Source organism: Micromys minutus, assembly GCF_963924665.1.
Source record: "Micromys minutus genome assembly, chromosome: 9".
NCBI lineage: Eukaryota > Metazoa > Chordata > Mammalia > Rodentia > Muridae > Micromys > Micromys minutus.
The window spans coordinates 67,624,062-67,645,526 of record NC_137978.1 but is presented as its reverse complement, the minus strand read 5'-3'; the positions used below and the strand labels follow the sequence as shown (position 1 = coordinate 67,645,526).

The 21,465-nt window shown below is 44.2% G+C and overlaps 1 protein-coding gene across 1 annotated transcript; it reads right to left on the bottom strand.

Annotated features, from left to right (window-relative positions):
- Nucleotides 1–962: 962 nt before the first annotated feature.
- Nucleotides 963–18,114, bottom strand: LOC308424637 (uncharacterized protein C1orf159). The gene is made up of 10 exons (XM_080921707.1): nt 17,984–18,114; nt 13,422–13,534; nt 10,804–10,897; nt 8,753–8,828; nt 6,193–6,288; nt 5,818–5,883; nt 4,535–4,669; nt 4,180–4,205; nt 4,059–4,089; nt 963–2,768 (listed from the first exon to the last, which is right to left on the bottom strand). The coding sequence occupies exons 3-10, from the start codon at nt 10,873–10,875 to the stop codon at nt 2,671–2,673; spliced, it is 600 nt and encodes a 199-aa protein (XP_080777833.1). The 5' UTR covers nt 10,876–10,897; nt 13,422–13,534; nt 17,984–18,114; the 3' UTR covers nt 963–2,670.
- Nucleotides 18,115–21,465: the final 3,351 nt, after the last annotated feature.

Genomic DNA, 21,465 nt, shown 5'->3' with positions numbered 1-21,465 from the left:
ACATAAGGTGGCCTAACCAGCAATTTCCTTCTGCACCCAGCAGTGAGGACAAGACCCAGACCTATAGAAAGCCTCTTGTTTAGAACTACCACCTGATGGTTTGTTCTCTCAGTTCTTCCTGTGCTCATGACCAAGCAGCCCCAACCATGTCCTATCACTCTTCTGATCCCTGGTCTGGCCCACCTCCTAATGCTGTTGTTAATCCTTTTTGTCCCACCTATCCTTAATGGGCTGGCTTTGGAACACTTCCAGTGCTGCCCAATAAGAACTAGCGAGTGCACAAAGGAATGAAGCTGTGGAGAGCAGAAAGTGGAGGGGTAGGGGATGGGTGACACATGGAGGTGGCTATAATAATCTGGGGTTTCCACTTTGGAGTGTCTGGGCACATGCTACTCAGCTGAGAAAGGAATTACCTGTGACCCCAGGAAGCCAGAGTGACAGCCACTTTATCATGCTGCCTTCCCTTGTTGCTGCCAATGTCCCTTTCCACTTTTCATTAGAAATCATCCAGGGCAACGCTAAACCTTAGGGTACTTCATGCTGGATAGAGCATCCAATGCTGCTGTAGGCCCTAGAGTGCCAAGCTGCTGAACAAAAGGATACTTGGTCGGATTCCATCCTGTAGCTTATACTACTCTGCATCCTGATCCCAGGGCAAGGTCATTGGTCTCAGAACAAAGGATCTGGGCCTGGAAACCTACATCTTAGCCTGGCAGGTTCTTACTCCCTAGCACTTTTCTGAAATATGGCCAAGGGCAGAGGGATGTTCTTTGGATGCCACAGGCAAGAAACTCATTTGAGGTTTCAACAGATGTCTCTGGCCACAGCCCTTTAGTCAGTGCATAGGGAGATCTACAGAAGTTACAAAGCAAGGGCAGTGTCTTAGTAAGTGTTCTATTGCCGTGAAGAGATATCATAACCTCAGCAACTCTTATAAAAGAAAGTATTTAATTGGGGTTTGTTTACTGTTTTAGAGGTTTAGTCCATTATCAGAATGGCAGGAAGCATGGTACCACATAGGCAGACATGGTGCTGGAAAAGGAGCTGAGAGTTCTACATCCAAATCCACAGGCAGCAGGAAAAGAAAGCCACCGGGGCCTGGCTTGAGTTTTTGAGACCCCAATGCCCACTCCCAGAGACACACTACCTCTAATAAGGCTACACCTCCTAATCCCTCTCGAGTAGTACCATTCCCTGATGACTAAGCATTCAAGTATATAAGCCTAGGGGGCACCGGGTAGGCATTCTTATTCAAACTACCTGGCAAGATTAGAATCCCTATGCCCTCATTTGGCACTCCTTACCCAGTTCTATCTCTAGTCAGCAGACAAACATCTACACATCTACATGGGGCTTTGAGTGGGACTACTAAAATGGACTCAGGTGGCCAGGTAGAGGGTTCTGCTTTCCCCACAGGTGAGTTAGATCTATAAACTGTCAGTGGCCCCTCAACACCTAGTGATACATGTAGTCTTATCTGAAGAATCAGGCCATGCTTGATTGGCACCTTCTACCTCAAGTCCTAAGGAGCTGAGTAATCTCTTCACGCAAAACAGTATCTTGAAATGGGAGGGGCTACATGTGATTCTGGCCAAGGAAACATGAGGGGATGGGATGTGCTGGACTGCCAGTCCCACTAGACAACAGCAGGTACTAGATCCTGTTGAGGGGTTCCTCTTCCCCTCCCTGACTCCTTGTCCCCTGAACATGGCAATGGGATAGTTAGTTCCCACACACTAAACAGATGATTCTTGAGATAATAAAGCTAGAGGAGAGAAGATCTAGTCAAATTTAATTGGCCCAACTTTAAATTGCTGCTGCTACTTGAGCCACTGGTTCAAGTCTGGGAAAGCAAGCTTGTAACACTGTAACATCAGATGTGTGCCCAATGCTGAAGAAGATGCTAGACACCTTTGGACCATACATGGAGGGTGGCACTGGTAATGAGGGCACCGTCTTCTACAGGAGCACATGGCCAATGTTACCGGCCACACTAGCAGCTCACAAACATAACTTCTAAAGTTTTGAAACAGCAAAAACAGGACTGCTGACCAGCATGACCTCACAAGTCCAATGGGACAAGTGACCTGAAGTGTTCAGAGATGGAGGCCCCATAGGTAAACATTTTGAGTGTTCAGCCTGAAAGGTAGCTGGATGGGAGTCTATCCCTTGGAGACAAAGTTCTGCTGGCTTCTGGAATCAAAAACCTAGGACACTCAATTCTGCAACTCTGAGAAATATGTGCCTTGAAAGGTCAGCAGCTAAATTAGCAGGCTGACACTAGAGCAACCTATTTCTGGTACCAGTTTCCAGGTTGTATTTTCTCCACTGTTGGAACCTTGGTTTCACTCTTCTTAACTTGGTGGTGATGGAGAGAGTCCTGTCTACTATGGGCTCCAGAAGTTTTGATCATTTGGATCAGGCCTGTGTTATAGCTGTTACAGATGCTGTTACTCCTAAGGGCACAGACCCCACATGACTTGTTCTTGAGTCCTCAGGTCTCACAGATGGTATTCCCGTTAAACCACACAGTGACGATCTCATGGCATGGAGGTTAGCATCCCCCTAGCATTTGTACGTGTCTGTCATTGGGAGTCAATTCTGGCATATCTTAAGCCCCAGGCCTCCACTGCTGTATTGTGAAGTCTCAGTTGACCTCTAGGCTCTAGGTCAGACGTTGCTGATGTGGGCCTCCACTGTAGAGAAGGCAGAAGGATCCCTATTCTTGTCTGGGTGCTGCTCACGCCTGATGTATCTTGGCTTCCTCACTGAAATGGGGGTCAAAGACAAGCTGAGTCAGAGATAGGTAAGTTCAGGTCTTTGCCTGCACTGTTGGTTCTCAGGAGAATATTGGACAGCCACAGGGTACAAAGCCCAAGTATGGTGTTTATTCTAACAAGAAAGTGATGCTCATAAGGCTGTACTTGCACAAAGGCAGTTTCTTCTAATGGAGATTCCCATGAGCTCAGCTATTTTCTATCAGAACCCCCCATCCCCCCAACACACACACACACCCCACACCCCTGGGACTGTATTAGAGTCCAGCTATTCCTCAAAACAAAAGCATAGTTCATACTTGCATTATGCACTACAGGGAGTTAGACAGCACCCTTTGAAGACAGGACTGCACCTGGAGCTTTGAAGCCTATGAACATAACCTTTATTTGAAAAAAGGTCTGTGCAGATTCTATTTGGATAGGAGGTAAGATCACCCTAGATTAATTAGATAGGCTTTGAACCCAATGACTAGTATCCTCTTCAGAGGGAAAGAGAGACATGTCTGATTTGGCCACTAGCCACAGGAGGAATAAGATACTAGGAGCTGGAAGAAACACGAGGGGTTCCCCATCCATCAGGCCTTGAAATGCATCTCTCTCTCATCCCCCACATTTGCTCCAAGAACTATCAAGGGATACAGTTTTATTACAGTGGCCAGGATGTGTATTTTGCTTCATAGTCACTAATTAGCCACAGAGCTCTAAAAGCACCTGTAAGGTCCTCAGGGACCTTTGGAGAACTTGAGACAGGTATTAATTGGAACAAGGATATGTCTAAATTCATCAAGGATCTACTTTATCTTCAACAGAGAGAAATAGTGTCACTGGCTCTCTATCCTAGACCACTACACAAGGAAGACAATGAGGACAGGAAAGAAGTTAAGTAAATCTGCTCTGGGGCTTGTAGTGGTGGAACCTCTCTGCTCATGCCTCTTCTATACACTGGGTTACAAATGCTTAGATAGGCCTGCCAGGGAAAAGCTCAAGAACTGACCTGTTTCTTGCAACTCTCAAGCAGAGCTAGACCTCAACATGGCTAGAGAAGCAGGGAGTATGGCCCTGTGCTGAGAAAACAGCATGGAAACCATGTGGTTGGTAAGAAAGGAGAATAGTGCCTGCTGAACACCTGTCCTTTTCCCTGCCTATGTAGCAGTCTACTTAGAATGTGTGAAGGTAGGTAGAATGTGTTTATATGTGGAGATAAAACCATAGAATAGGCTTTGAAGATGGCCCACAGTAAGACCCTTCCACCCAACTCCCATAACATGCTGCAGCCTGTACCTGAAGACTGTGGCAGGGGGACCATTGCAGCCTTGAAAAGAGAAAGGCAGAGTGAGACTTGGATGGCCTGGAACAGGTACACACAACCCAGGTTCTCAGCCTAGTTGGATAGGTTACTTACTGTTTCACCAGGCTGCGGGACAGGGGCTGGGGAAGAAAATGGAGTGTCACTCTGCTGCCCAGCAGCTGCCTCAGCTCTGAGTGCCCTGAGCACTCTGAGCCTTGACAGCTGCTCAGCCACATTTCTTACCTGGGGAACTGTAAACAGCAGGGCCCAGCCTCACATCCTCAGCTGTAATAGCATCCAAAGACTATTATCAACTCTGTGTTGATGAGTGTGAGCACAGTGGTATCCAGGAACAGTAAAGTCCCTGTACCTGCTCTGTACCTGTTGGGGACCCTCTAGGCCCTGAGTGGGTCAGACTCTGGATAGTACCTGTGAAGCTAGGTAGAAATTCAGCCATAGTGGCAAGTACCTCTGTTTCTCCTGTAGAAAACTTCAGGAAGCTTACTGGAGCGCTTGAGGTAGAAGAACCCAGCCACAGAGAGGATGAGGCCTGTGCTGATGAAGAGTGTCCCCAGGAAGAGAGAAGCTGCCACATGAGGACCCCCTGCAGACAAACCAACAGCTGCCAGGAGAGCCTTGGTTTAGGGGAATAGATATCCAGTGCTCCTTGCTTAACCCCTGTGGCTCCCCATTCCCCAGACATACCTAAGCCCCTACTAGGTGCCAGCCACAGGCCAGAGTATGGGCTCTGTACTCAGGCTCCTCCATGAGCCCAACACATCTAGCCACAAGACAAAGATTGTCATATTGCCCACTCTCTTCCTGGCCCAGGATAATTTTAGGCTCCAGAAATATCAGGTCCTAGGCTCTCTCCATTAGACTGGTCTCAGCCTCTTGGAGTGACAGTCACAGTCTCCAGCGTTGGCAGCAGGCACTTCTACTGGACCTGCTTTCTGATACATGCAGTTACCTTTTGCTTATCTCCATTTGTTTGGGGGTCAAGACATACTAAGAAACTGGTAGTTGACAGAACAATATAACTGCCAGCTATGGGAATTGCTGTCCATTACTGCTGAAGGATGAGCCCAGGTTAGAGTGATATGCCCTTACAGTGACTCCATTACCTCAGAAGAGGCAGTCTTCTATTGGAGCTTAGTCTAGCTCCCTGACATATGAGGCTCCTCTGCCTTGGGCATAATCTCTTGAACAGCACTAGGCTCAGACCCTTCTCTTGCCTGCCTGATCACACTGCTAACCCAAACACATCCCTCCACCCTTTATTCCCTAGGCCTTCATTTAAGGTTAGCTTGAAGGCTTTGGAGATACAAGTATCATGTGATAGGGCATGCCCCTTCCTTGAAAACAGAGCAGGAGCTAGACCTATGTGTTAGTAGTCTCATCTGAGGCCTACATCCTCCAAGGGCAAGTTGGGATGGGACAATGCAATCCTCAGGGCCTAGGAGTCACAGTGAATATAGAATGAGGCAAAGGCTAAGCATAAGTGTGTAGCAGTGAGGGCTGCTAGTAAATAACTGAAGCTCTTTGGAAACCATGAAATATCTTCTACCCATGCCATCCCAACATGCCCATACTCAAGCTAAATGATGCTGGACTCTCTCCAGACCTCTTCCTTAACCAGAGTTCATTACAGAAAATATATGACTTGAGGACTGGCATTGGAGATGTGCCCCAGCCTCAGCCCCAGGTCACAGTCAGAGCCACAGTTCTGGACTTATGAGCTAAGAGACTTACCAAAATGTGGTTGTCCAGGGGTCCCTGTGCTTCTGTTCATGGGAAACTGCATGCCCCGGCCAGTGACTGTGGGAGAGCAGAACTGAGGGGAGGCCTGGGCCATGCCTGGGACCCTACTGAGGCCTCCACATACAGTCCTAAAGGGACATCTTAGTTAGAGATGAGAAAGCAAGGAACAGTTCACTCCCACAGCTATCCTCAGTAAACAGAACACTCAAGGAGGGATTGAAGGGGCTGCTCACTGATAAAGGTGAGTATTGTCTTTGGGGTTGGAGAAGAAAAGTGCAGTGGTTCCCTTGGTTTCTCCCCAAATTGGACAGGAAGACCCCTGTGAAGTATGTAGGAACTGGGGCAGATAGCTTGGAGAAGACATACGAATTCTGCACTCAGAGCCATTGTATGTCGGGAGGGTCCCATTCCAGCACCGGACACAGCTAGCACTCCCATCTGCATTCCAGTGCCTGTAGCAACCTGCACCAGGAGGAGACAGAATTTTTCAGCCAAAGAAAGTCAAGGTCATCTCATTGTCTTCTGTAAGTTTTTCTGTATTGCCAACTGGTAATTTTCAACTTAAGAACACAAACATGTTGTGGAAGTCAGTGGAAGCACAAGCTCCAATCCCAGAAAAAGAAGTAAACTCAACAGGAAGCATACTACTCTCAACCAAGTTCCTGTGGATGTCTGTCCCTAAGCCATTTATTTTACTGGATGTCTCAGGAGACTATTTAAAAGTGCTTGGGACAGAAACCTAAAATTAATAGGTACTATTTGAAGGTCTTAACTATCCACCAGAACCACTTCCTACAGGATACAAGGTAGTTACCTACCTTATATAGGTGTAGCTCTAAGTATGGCAGTGTGCCCTTATTTAGGTCTCTACATGGGGCAGGTGTACATAGGTTTGTTGTCCCTGTACCATTACTATCCCAGATTGGTACTGACCAAAGTTATACCTTCATGCTTGAAGTGACCCAGCCTGTACTGGCTAGTGATTTGTGAATAAATGTTTCTCCTCAGGTGAGGGCATTCTGAACACCATCTTATGCCTTTACTTCTAACATCCCCAATACAGAAGATGAGCAGATATATTTTATATATGTTGACTGGGTACTAGAAGCCAAAGTTGGATATTGAGCAGTATATAGAGCTAAACCATGGGTCACTGAACCTTATTAATGAATGTTACCACTTCTGATCTGAACAGATGGGTTAAGATGAGACAGAAGCCTTTCTGTGTTGGCAGAGATAATATCAAGAACAATGAATAAGTGGTCTAAGAGGGGCATCAGTCCATTCTAGCTCTAACAATGCTGTGGGCAAATGACAACAAAGGAACAAAGTCCAACTGTTCAGTTCTACTTGTGTGGAAGAGTCCTGCTCAAACATGGAATCATAAAATGAGGAACATGTCTCCTATAGTGGTCTAACTTTCCTCCTCTCATCAATTCATGGCATGAGTAGATCTTTTTGGAGGTATGTGTGTCTACTAAAGGCAAGACCAAGGAACATGCTGTCCTCAGTACAAAACCTAGTATAAAAAGTGAGATTCTCAACAGGTGTAATAGTACATGCTTTCAATTCCAGCCCTTGGGAGACAAAGGCAGGTGGTTCTCTAGGAGATCCAGGCCAGCCAGAGCTACACAGTGAGAACTGGTGGTAAAAAAACAAAACAAACAAACAAAAAAGCGAAATCATCCCGAGAACCATCCCTTTTACCAACTTCCTGTGTTGAGATGCAACTGACTCTATCAAGGGCTGCTGCTGGATTGTTAAATTATATGTAGGGAAAGTGGACGGCCAAAGAGTCAGTGGAACTCAAGACAGGTGCCAAGGAGTGCTCCTTGACAGATAAAGGGATAGGTTTGGGTCTTTCTAGTTTAAAACAAGTAACAGTCCAGAGTCTTGCCTCAGGACAGATCAAGATAGTGGGTGGCTTTGACATCTCACTTGGGTTTTCCTCTCCTGGATGCACCTATTTGCTTTCTCTCACCAGCTCTAAATTTTGTTAGCTAGTTTCTGAAAGTCCTACCTTCATAGCCTCCTAGAATCTTTTGTGGTTCAGGACTCCACCTTTGGCATGCTGACACTGAGGCTGGATTGTCCTCTGTAGTGGAGTACACTGTGCACTGAGACTAGTGAATGGAACTCTGGCCTCCACCTCCAGATGCTAGAAGCATCATCCTGAACTCATTTAGCCAAAGCTGTGATGACCAAAAATGTGTTCAAACATTGCTGGATATTCCAGGGTCAAAATACCCCATGAGGTGTTGGAGAGATGGCTGGGCAGTTAAGTGCACTTGCTATTCCCAAAGAAAACTTGGGTTTGATTCCCAGTATCCATATAGAGTCACAGTCATCCATAACTCAAGTCTAGAAGATCTTATACCTTCTTCTGGTCTTTGAGGGTAGCAGGCATGCATGTGGTGCACATATATACATACATATGTACTTACATTTATACACATGTACACACACACACACACAGACACACACACACAAACACACACACACACACACACACACACACACACACATGGGTAAACACTCACACATAAAATAAAAATAAACAAATCTTTAAAAAAGATATCTCCAAAAGCTGCTGAGTTCCTGAAAGCACTGTCCTGGCTTAGTCTCCTCTGAACCCTGTACTGCTTCCCCCTCCTTTTCCTCCTTTTCACCTTCTCCTCTCTGTGCTCTTAACCCTTTGTAGAACAACAGTCCCCCACAGGGTTCTTGCATGAACTAGACAAAGGTGTGGCTAGGTTGTTCAAGAAGAGTGACCAGGTAGTAGGCCTTCTTTGCACAATACCATAGCCTATGCTACCCCAAGTTCTTCCATCCTCCCAGCTGTCATGTCACTTAGGAGTAAAAAACACCCAGGAATGCTGGTGGTGTGGTGAATGGCCTGCTATATACTTGCAACCATGATGCTTACCTGGGCCACAGAGACCTGAACCTAGGCAAGTAGTATTGAAGTCTACCACATCCACACAACACTCAAGTTGCTGGGCCTAAAGGAGAGACATCAGTGAGACAAGTTGGTAAGTACCTAGCTCATGTCAAGGACAACACTGGTCTTAACAGGGCATTATCTGTCTCATCACCCATAACCCTCAAATTCTCTAGGGTCAGTCAAGTGACATCCCTTCAATAAGTGAGTATTCCTACTCTACTCCTACTGCAGCCTATGTTGGCAGAGTACAGGGAAAACTCCAGCCCTAGACACAGAGATAAAACCTGGGAATTATTAGTACAAACTGGTTGGAATTACCTACCTTTCTATATACAAGCATCTGGACTACATTCCTGTTATGTCATATGAATCACTACCCAACAGGTTCTCCCACTGGTTCCAAGTCTAGACTGTGCAAAGTCTATGACCAATGAGCCACCAAGTATAAGGCTAGAATCTGACCAGGTGTTTCCAACACCAGCTACCCAGTCTCCTAAAGGCCTGCAAGGGATTAATAAATTTATATAAACTGGCCTAGGGTCTAGGCCTTGGACAGCCTGGCATGGTGTGGAACAGAACAAACCACCCTAAAATAGAATATTTAGACATTGGAAAGAGCTTGATTATCTCCTGCCCTTTACCTGCAAGGACAGACTAAGGCACTCATAGAGCGGTACCCTCCCTGTATTGATAGGGAAAGCCCTGGTCTCTGAAGCCATAAGGACAAGAATCTGAACAGCAACCTGGTTAGGTCCCTAGTTAATGACCAGATCATACCCTCTGTCCAATAACACTTTCTTAGAAGCATCCCTCTTTCCCAAACCCCAACATAAATATACAGGTGTCCCTATTTCTTTATAGAAACCCTCAAGAAATGTAAAACTTATTATTATTGTTTTATTTTGAAACAGGATTTCTTTCATTATATAGCTTTGGCTGTCCTGGAAATCGCTGTGTAGACCAGGATGGCTTCAAACTCATAAGAGATCCACCTGCCTCTGCCTACCAAGTGCTAGGATTAAAGGTGTATGCCATGATACTCAGATGTTTCATTTTTATTATCATGTATATACATGAGTAGGGGCATGGACATGAAGGTCAGAGGACAACATTTGGGAATCCTTTAACTCTGGGCCCCAGGGACCAAACTCATCAGGCTTGGCATCATGTGCCCTGACCTACCAAGACATCCTGTTGACCCTGTTTAGTTTTGTTTAAGACAAGGTTCCTGTTAGGTGGTGGCATGTCTTCAAATTCCAATATTCCAGATCTCTGAGTTTGAGGTTAGCCTAGTCTACAGAGCAAGTTTCAGAGTTTCAGGACAGAAACCCTATCTCAAAAAAAAAAAAAAAAAAAAAAAAAAGCCAGACAGCTAGACAGCCAAGTATCCATTATGTAGGCCAGTCCTACTGTCTCAGACTCCTGTGGGATAGGACTACAGATCTGTACGACCATGCCTAGCACTTGTTTTTGTGACCTGAGCTTGGTTACTAGAAAGGAGTGTCTAGAGGATAACAGGGACACAGCATGGGAAAGATCAAGGCCCAGTGCACAAGCCATCCTTTTCATTACCCTTGGCCAAGTTAGTAAGGAATTCCCCATACCATCATCCCAAATCCTCGCATCCCCATTAAAGATACCAAAGCTCACCCACTGGAGTGTCACTGGCTTTGTTCAATTACTTCTGGTGAGAGCTAAGATGCCTGACCATGTTTGCCTAGTCATGAGCTCTCCTGGGTAAACAAGCAACACCTGAGCAAGCAGCTCTGAGAGTGACTCTGCAGAGACTGTAAGTCAGTTATAGCAATAAGTAGGTCTGGCAAAGTAACTGCTAGAAAGCAGAACAAAACAGGTGATATGTAAATTTCAGGTATTTCTAATCCTAGCAGTAGACTCCAAGGGGATTCTACCAGGGTTAGGCTAACCCTAGTTACCTTAGTGAACCCTAAGTTCAAAGACTGAAATTTTTATGTGATAAAGATCCATTACTTATGAGGAGGCTTCAACTTGCCACTGGGTACAGGATTACCTACCTTGCTTTCTGTGGACTTGCTCATGCCTCCCATCAGAAGACCAGTCAGGAGCATGAGACACTGCAGTGCCATGCTGAGGAGCTGGCAGGGAAATCTGCAAGACAGAACAGTGTGTATGTAAGGAGGAGGTACTAGTAAGGGTGGATGGAGCTGAGAGGGACATAACTGGGAGGACAGGACCAAGGCAGGGAGAGGAAGGCTTTAATGGAAAGGGTGGGTAGCTTTTTAGGGAAGCTATATGTAGTCAAAGTACCCTTACCTGTCCCTCCCAGATGAGAGCTACAGATACCAGCTCCTCACCACCTGGGGATCAGCTGTCAACATAGACAGGACTATGGGGAACTCATAGGCCCGACCATTGTAGTTTTAACTCAAAACTCAGGAATCAAGGAAGGTGGGCAAGGCCTTGATTTCGAGGGATGACCTGGTGCTCCTTTTAAAAACAACATGTTTTCAGGTTTCTGAAAGCAAAACCACTGTAAGCTCTCATTTCCCAGGATGTAGACATATACTTCTCCTAGTGAGAGAATGTCAAGCACTACTAACAAAATTTAGTTTCCTTCTGGGTGGGTAGCTAGCTAGGGGTTTGGGGTAACATGGGTTCATTGGGAATTCTCAGTGATACAATATTCTGCCTTTATGAACTTAGGGAAACAAGATGTAAAACCTTGGTCCAGAGTAATACCCATGCCTAAAAATGTACAGGCACAAGCCAGGCATGGTGGCACACTTCTTTAATCCAAGCACTCAGGAGACAGAGGCAGGGCTGGCTCACTAACTGCTCTTCCACAGGTCCTGAGTTCAATTCCCCAGCAACCACATGGTGGCTCACAACCATCTGTAACAGAATCCCATGCCCTCTTCTGGCATGTGTCTGAAGATAGCTGCAGTGTAGTCATATAAATAAAAATAAATAAATATTAAAAAATAAAAGAAGACAGGCACCAAATAAACAAAAAGTGCAGTCACAAGAGGAAGGATCTGGAGACCAAAAAAGAGCAAAATATTGCAAGATTTAAACTTTAGAATACTTGGTGCCTGCAAACTGCTGCCTTAGTGCTTATATACCTTATTGTTGGCATATAGAGGAAAACATGCACCTACCTCAAAGCCTTGAGGTAATATCATGTATACAGTTTTAATAATTTTCCTGTCGTTAAGGGTTTCATATATTCCTTGGTTGACTTTGAACCCAATCTGTAACAATACTAATTTTTTTTAACTTTTGAAAAATTCTTACATATATGGTATTTGTTTGCATATATGTCTGTGTACCATGACCAGGCCTGGCACCTGCAATGGCCAGAAAAGTCGTCAGGTCTACTGAAATTAGAGTTACAGATTACAACCGTTACAATTGCAAGCTACAAGCTGCCCTGTGGGTGCTGGGAATAGAACACAGGTCCCCTGGAAGAGCAGCTAGTGCTTTTAACTGCTGAGCCATCTCCTGCTTCTACCACTGAATATTGTGATTATAGATGTGCAATATCAAGCTTGATTTATGCAGGATTGAGGATTGAACCCAAGGCTTTGTGCATACTAGGTAAGTTACTGAGCTACATCCACATCCCTTTTAATTTTTTTCAAAAATCACTTTATGTTTTATATATATATATGAATGTTTTAACTGTATGTATATACATGCATCACATGTGTGCTTAGCGCCTGCAGAGGCTAGAAGAGAGCATCAAATTCCTGAAAATGGAATCATAGACAATTGTGAGCTAGCATGTGGTTGCTAAAAACCCAACCTGTGTCCTTTGAAAAAAATAAGTGCTCTTAACCACTAAGCCATGTCTCCAGTCTCTCTCTCCCTGAAATCTCTTTTACAACAAACTTATGTTAACTCATAAGGTAGTATTTGTAAATCAGTCAGTCCAAAATAAGATTTAAGATATATTTTTTCCATAAAGTTATCTCTTAAGAACCAAAACACTTGGACAGGTGGTAGTGGTACATGACTTTAATCCCAACACACAGGAGGTAGAGGAAGGCAGATTTCTGTGAGTTTGAGATCAGCCTCATCTGCAGAGCAGGTTCCAGAACAGCCAGGGCTACAAAGAGAAACCCTATCTTGAAAAACAAACAAATAAATAACTGCAACAAAAAGTTAACTGGGTATGGTATGGTCTATCTAGTGGGTTTCAGGCTAGCCAGAACTTCACAGTGGGTTTCTCAAAAAAACAAAACCTGAACTGGAGAAATGGCTGAGTGGTTAAGAACACTGGCTGTGTTTCCAAAGGACCTAGGTTCAGTTCCTATCATCTACATAGCAGCTATCAGTAATTTCAATTCCAAGGGGTAAGGCCTCTGAGAGTACTGCATGCATGTGGTACACAGACATGCATGTAGGCAAAACAATCACATTAAAGGAAAATAAAACTTTGAAAAAACAAAGTTACCTCTTAAGAGACTAAAGATGTAGGTCAGCTGGTAAAGTGCTTGTACAGCATAAACAAAGCCAGAGCTTTATTTCCATTAGCAAATAAGTTGGTGTGGTATTTACACCCATAATCCAAACACTTGGTAGTATAGCTACATAGTAAATTCAAAACCAACCTGAGATAGCACAAAATCTTGTCTCAAAATAATGATGATGACTGATGATGGTAAGTTACCTCTATGAAGACTTTTTACTTAGCAGAGGCCACTGAAGCACTGAAATAGCAGGCAGGCTGGGCATCTCCAGTTCTGGAACAATAGTAGTCTGAGCTTCCTAGATAGAGAAATTCTAAGAGAATGTAAAGAAGTTTCAGTTTGAAGCTAAAAATGAGGAATTACACTCTCTGGCCTAGGGCAGTGGGAAGCTCCACTTGAGGGATTATGTGGGTCCACATGACCCTTAGGGGTTCAGGATGATACAGGTCTGTGTGGTCCTATCAGCAGGGGAAGTGGGAATTTGTACTGTAATTCACTTTATATTGGATTTAAGCCTCAGGACTGTCAAGGAAATGACCACACGGCAAAGAGCAAGAGGTGGTGCTCAGGCCTGCAGTTCTGTGAAGCTTTATCCAGAGCCTTTTTGGCACTCATTAGTACATGCTTTTTTCTTTGTCTCAGTAATGCATGCTGTTTCAAAATACATTCTGTCCTTGACTTAACTCTTCTAAGATGTGAAATCTTCTTAGAGACATATTTATATCATAGTCACCCCTCTACATATAATCAAATCTCAACTTTTCTGTGAATTTTAGATTTGCTCACCATAAACCATATTTCTCTGCCCTGGAGGAAAACTCCCAGATGCTAAATAGACCCTTCTGCTCTCTCTGAAAAGAGCATCCCTAAGCTTAAGTCAAAGAAAAAAGTCCAACATTTTAGTCAACACTGCCATTTGTTATGTATTAACTGCACTAACGCATAATTTCCACACAATAACATTTACTTATATAAGTTGGGGGCTCTGGAAAACTGTGTCCCTATGAGGCCACCACTGCAGCAAAAAAGCTATCAGGATTGGAGCTGGCTATGAGCCCCACTTCCTCAACCCACAGCCCCAAACAACCAAGCCTGTCACTGCAAAGCAGTCTGTAATTTCTTATACATAGAGAATACAATATAAATAGTTGCTTTCACTCAGCACTAACGATCTTTAGGTGAACTTTGTTATGTGTGTTCTGTTCATTACTATTTATGTGATTATTATGAGGCTATATCTCATTTCTTTTACCTATCCCCTGCTAACAGGTTCCTGGGCTGATTCTACTACTTTGGAAATCACAGGGCCTTGAGCATACACTATGTGAACCTGTATTTGTATTTCTATTTCTCATAGGTAAATACCAAGGAATTTGTGTTGGATCTGAGGTATGTTTAACCTGTCAAGCTTTTAGTAGTACCTCTTTTCTTTCCAACCAGCAGAGCAGAAGAAATGAGGCGCTGCATCCTCACCAATATCTGGGAATGCACCCAGTGATATCTTATGTTATCAGCATTCCCGACTAGTAATGGTTGGCATCTTTTCATGACATTAGTCACACATGTGTTTTAATTGGATTATCTTCTAATTAGATATGGCAGTTCTGTAATATGTACTTATTCACTATGTGTATCTCTGTGTGTACATGAGTATGCACTACATGCCATAAAACACATATTGTAGCATGTATATGGAGATCAGAGAACAGTTAATTCTCTTCTTTACCATGTGGGTTCCAGAGATCAAATCCAGGTTGTCAGCCTTGGCTGTAAACCCCTTTACCCACTGAGCCATCACTTGTTCAGCTACTCTGAATATAAGTTTTAAGGTTTTGATCATTTGTTTGTCATATATACACACCTGCTGTGCCTTGCATGGAGGTCAGAAGACAACTTGTGGGAATCAGTTCTCTTCTTTTACTATGTGGGTCCTATACATACTTTTCTATTGTGTGTGGTGTATGTATATACTTGTTTAGAAATGTATGTACACCAGAAGTCAGCATTAATTACTCTCCACCTTATTTTGGTATTTTGTGTGGTGCATGTGTGTGTATGTGTGTATAGGCTTACTCTCCCATGGCTCATGTGGTGCTCAGACACAGACAATGTGTGTCTTCCTCTATTACTCTCCATTTTTCTTGTTTTGGAGATAGGTCTCTCTGTTTAATCCTGGCTGTCATAGAACTAGCTGTGAAGACCAGCTGGCCTAGAATTCACAGAGATTCCCCTGTCTCTGCTTCTCAGGTGCTGGAATTAAAGGTGGGTCACCATCCTCAGCCCTCTACAATATTTTATATTAGGTAGCTACACAAGGATCAGTAGCCTTGGATACCATTAAAGATAGATCTCTCCCTGACATTGGCTAGGCACTACCTCTTATTTCCCTGGTAACACTAGAAAGGAAAATATCCTAATTGTCCCCCTCAAGCATCCAGATCAAAAGAATGGAATACTTCTGGCCCTGGGTAGTGACCTAATATACTCACATGTGCCAAAGATTAAAATGTTACATACTATTGTATTGTCTCTTAGAAGATAATCTAGGCCAGGCATAGTGGCACACACCTTATTTATTTATTTATTTATTATTTATTTAATGTATACGAGTGCACCATTGCTGTTATCAGACACACCGGAAGAGGTCATCAGATGCCATTACAGATGGTTGTGAGCCACCATGTGGTTGCTGGAATTTGAACTCAGGACCCCTCTGGAAGAGCAGTGCTCTTAACCACTGAGCCATCTCTCCAGCCATGGCACAAACCTTTAATCCCAGCATTTTCAAGGTGGAAGCAGAAAGATCTCTATGAATTTGAGGCCAGCCTGTCTACATAGTGAGATCCTGGCTTAACAAATAGATATATAAAAAAGTAAATTTATCTGGTGGGTGAAAACTGAAAATAAGTGTGCTTAGTTCTGAACAGGACATCTATTTCAACCTTCCTCTCCCCAAGGCTTGGGAAGATTGTGGAAGAGAGGACAAATATAAAAGCCAGAGAATGGGGAATAATGTTGTAAACTGCTATCTTGCAAACATTATATAACCATTGCACACGAGCTCACTGAAGCTACAGCACTTGTTTAAGATCAAGCTAACAAGATCAGTTAACATTCCAACAGACAGCATTAAATGAATTCAACAGGTCACAAAAATACAATATAAAAAAAACACCAAGAGTGGTGGCACAGGCTTTTAATCCCCCAGAGGCACAGGGAGAAGGATTTCTGAGTTTGAGATCAGCCTAGGCACCTATAGAACTTAACCTTCTGCAAGAGCAGCAAGCACTCTTAATTGCTGAGTCATCTCTCCAGCACGTAGTCGGATTTTTAAAAAAGATTTACTCTTAACTAGGTAATTACAGGTGTATATATTTATAAACATAAATGCAGGTGCCTGTGGAGGCCAAAAGGAGGAAATGGACCCTAAAGTTGGAGTTACAGGTGATTGGGTGACACAGGCATTGGGATGGGAACGCAGGTTTTCTTGTTGAATACTTGTTCTTAACCACTAAGCCATTTTTCTCCAGCCCCTAAAATATATTTACCATCATCATTATCACATGGTTTTTCTATGCATCCCTGACTATCCTGGAGCCTGGAACTCAAGAGATTTGCCTGTCTCTGCCTCCTGAATGCTGGGAATGTGTGCCACCATTGCCTAATAGCAATGTTCTTTAAATGAGTTACCTTATGTATCCAAATTAATATGGAGAACAAACACAAGCCAGTTCAGAAAGGTTATGACAGATGCTGCTAGTGGACAAGTGAGCTCACTTAAGATGAATTTGAGCCCATCAAGACATGTGCTTGCTTTGTTTTGGGGAAGACTATTAAGGTCAGGATATGGAAGTCAAGAAAAGAAACTATCAGTAGAGCGATAGGGCCTTTGATCCCAGCCTGATCTACAAAATGAGTTCCAGGCCAGCCTGTCTCAAAAAGGAAAGAAAATAGAGAGAGAGGAGGGGGTGGGGATTAGGTGAGAGGGGAGAAAGGAAAAAAAAAAAAAACTTGCTGCATAATTTATATCTGTAGTTCCTTTTTCAAGCTTCTAAAAATAAAATCGGACTCAAATTATTGTCTGGCTTTTAACATAGTTACCAAACTATGTTTGTGACACTGGATCAACCTGGTGAAGCTAAGCCATGACTTTCTTGTAGAATCTGTAGTAGAGAAGCAAGGGCTGTACAGCCAGGCCAAAAATGTGAGAAAGTAATAGGACACACACACACATTTAAATAAAAAAATAAAAATAAAAAAAATTTTAAAAGCCCAGTTTTGCCTTCTTTGTACACTGCAGTAATACTAAGAAAACCCAACAAGATTACGGGCCAATAGACGCAAGTTAGAAGCTACGCGGCCAAACCCTTTCCCAAAACAACAAAAACAAAATGCTGGGCTAAGTTCGACACCTTTAAATTTAATAGGCCTACTGAACTGAGATTTCAGTAAGAATACAGTTGCGTGGAGAAACTGCAAAGGCCAAAAGCCAAAATGCGGTAGGATTGGTAATATGCTGATATATGTAATACGCTGATATAGTGGTTTTCACAGCAAAGTCCTCAAGAAGAACCACATCACGGGGCAGGACCTCGACTACTTCATGACACCAACAGACCAATGGAAGTCCCACATCTCCCACGTTCTGCTCCGCTCCGCGCACCTCCGTGCTCCTTGCGGTCCATTTTTCCCTTTCAACCTCCCCTCCCTCCATCTGTCCATTCACGCAACCACCATGCTCCACTCCCGGCTCCATCCGTACCGCCTCATCACTGACAAAATGGCAGCAGAGAGTGTGGGCACTGTCCCGCTAGGCCTTGGATGAGTCCTGGAGTCTGGGCTATCCAGAGCCTTTATCTTGTACTTGCAGCAGCCACCTACGACAGACGAAGGCCTTCACTCACCACACACTAGGCGGGTTCCTCTTTCGTACCGGCCGCCAGGCGAACGCCCCGCGAGCGCCCCCTGGGACTTGTAGTCTCTGGTCTTCCCCCCGCCCAGGCTTTGACGAAGACTGCTTTAGGCAAAAAACTACAACTCCTAACGGCCCCCTCGCCCAAGTGCGTTTGTACAGGATTCCCTCCAGTTAGCTGGTTTGCATTCGGAGCTCTGATTGGGAAATGTAGTCCAAGAGGACTTGAACCTAGGGAGGAAAAAGAAAGGAGTAGAGGGAGGGTGAAACGACTACATTTCCCAATACTCCTAGCGGCGGCCAATCAGCATAACCTTTGTTAGGTGGCGAGCTACCAGTGCCTGACTTGGTTCTAGGCAAGTCGGGTATGGGGTATAAGGTCCGCCTTCCTCGGCAGCTCTCGCTTCTAGGGGATCACAAAAGATCTCAGAACTGACACTCAAGGCTACGTTAGCCTTCGAAATATTTAATTGGCCATAGTTCGTGATTGAGGTGGGGTAGATGCTTTTCAAACTCACTCAGAATGTATGGTTTGATTAGCTAGCCCCATTTCAAAGTGAACACTTACTGTTCAAATTAATCCTTTGTAAAAATCTGGGCTTTTTAACTTATCTTTGGTGTGTCTGGACTCCGGTTCCTCCCAAGTGGGAGGCCACACCCACGCTAAGCTGAGCATGGAGCATCTGAGGTCACCAAGTGGAATGCTTAGGAGGAGTCTTGTCTCTGGGCTACCTGATCAACCCGGTCTCTTTCACTTTGGAGGTCCCAGGTAATTAGGCTTCTTCACAAAAGCTATCCTAAAACTCCTTGGATGTGCCACAGTGACACAAAGAAGAGGCATTGTACTTTTTGCAGTCCATCAACTAACATCTTCTCTGAAGTGGGTTGGACCACTAGGCAGCACCTGGAAAGAGCAAGAGTGTACCAGGGCTGTGATTTGAATAAAAATTAGAGAGTATCTGTCAGGCTTGGTCCTGGAGTTTTTGACCCTGGTCTCGAGCTGCCTTAAGTGCAAAGACACTGCTAAGTGTTTGGTCTCCACCAGGCCTTCCTCACTTCCTAGATACATGTCCTCAGTTTTTCTGATCTAGTAGAGCTGATCAGACAACTCAGCATTCTTTGCACCACCATGATTTACTCTTCCCTGGAACTCTACCCTAAGGCTCCGTGAATCTAAGAATTCAGAGTTAGAGCTCTGGGCCTTCTTGGCCAATAGCAGTAACTACAGCAGCACAGGATGATGGGACTGTGGTAAAATGGGCAGGATTCTTCTCAAATTAGTGTCATCAGGACAGACAATTTGTTTGTGTTGTTTTTTTTTTTTTGTACATTCTCTAGGCTACCCCAGGACCTCTAGTATTTCTGGCAAATACTAGGAAAAGACAGATGTCTTTGAAAGGGTCGTGTGTGTGTGTGTGTGTGTGTGTGTGGTCATTAGAGACTTGGCATCCGCTGAGTACTGGCTAGACAGTATGATGAGGGGATGAGTCATACATAGGTCACTACCTCCTCCCACTGTAAATACTTCAGCTTGAATGGAAAGGTGTCTGGCACAGGTCTGAAATGAGATGGTGTCCCAAGGGAAGGGTATTCTGAGACATAGGAGCTCAGGAACCACACAGCTCTGAGAGGAAGCCTCCTCAGCAGAGGCATTGCAACTCCCAGGGGAGGGTATCCCCAGATGAGATGAGCTCAGGACCTCAGCTTCTTAGCTTCTTTTCTTGGCTTCTTCCAATGAGAGAGTAACTCCAGGCAGTAAATATCATAAAGGAGATTTATTTGAGGGAAGAATCCAGGAAGAGGAACAAATCCAGGGAACGGACATCTGGGAATTGGGAAAAGGGCAGTGCAAATAAGGATTTTTGAATGGGTGGAGCTTCTCAGGGCAGAGATTTCCAGAGTGAGAATTGGTGAGATTTCAAGTCCTGAACTTTGGTATCTCAGGGATTGGTGGTGTTTTGGGTTTTTGTTTGTTTGTTTGTTTGTTTGGGTTTTTGTTGTTGTTGTTTCTGTGGGAAGTTCAGAGATTGGTAGGTTTTTCCTGCTTGGGGATTTGTGGGATTTTCACCCTCTGTTGGGCCCAGGAGTTAGAATAGTAAACCTAACCACAGCCTATTTTGTAATATTACTGCAGCTGGTAAGTTTATTTGGCCTTGGAGGGTAAGCATGGTCTGAGCCATCCACTGGAGATCCTGGATGAACCAAGAGGAAAGCCTATGGTAAATAGTTAGGAAAGTAGTCAGTCTTGCCATCTCAGAGGTGATACAGGGTTATGCCCAGGGCTACTAGAAAGAGTATGATCTGAATTGCTCATTTATTATGCCATACCAATATAAACTTGGTGAGGAGAATTGGCAAGGGTTCTTCACCAGGTACAACCACTAGTTTGGAAAAAGAAACACCAGAGCACAGTCCCAGACCATCCAGCAAGTAGGCAGTGGTGAACTTAAGAGCCGCAGATAATTGAGGCATTGTGGATGTGTGGACACAGGGGCTGAGTGATAGTAGTAATGGCTCAGGTTTTCTAATAGACAGTGGACTCTAGGCGAATTACAGCTGTTTGTGATATGAGGGGGGCGATGGAGAGGGACAGAGACACACACAGAGAGAGAGACAGACAGACAGAGAGAATGGTGTGGGAGTGATAAGGGGTAGTAGAGATATTTGGTTTGGGGCATTTAACAATCGGCAAAGTGAAAGAATCTAGTAAGATAATGGGTGAGGCGACAAATGGTGGTAGTAAGTGTGACCCAGTAGCAGTCAGGTAGAACATTACTCAATAGCTGGTATGCAGATGTTAAGGTCTGAAATAAGAGGTGGCATGACAAGAAAGTGGGATCTATATTATCAAAAAGGGATATGAGAACCTTAGAGGAGCTTTGAACCACTTCTACTATTCTGTCTATACTTAGGGGTTGAGAAAGTGAGATGTGTACTCTTTTTATTTTTATTATACCTGATGGGTGGTTGTGGTGAATGCTGTAGTGACCTGGGTCTCCCATCTGGGGTGCCATGGGTCTTTAATTGAAATATAAAAGATTTCCCATTCTGCAAAAGCCTTCCTGAATATGCACCATATCTCCTACAGGACCAATAAGGACAGCCTCTGCCCAGTGTTGATAGTAGTTTCTAGTTTGGTCATAGAGAAACAAACATAGAAGACAGGTGTTACAGAGATCGATTTAGGGGTCATAGGAATAAGTATCTCCTTTGGCAACCTGCTGGTGAGAAATCTCCAGATGAGTGAGCTGGGTAAACTGATGAGTTTAGGCTTTCTGAACCTCAAATCCCCATGCATAGAATTCACCACTTCAACTCTTGTAAAACACTGA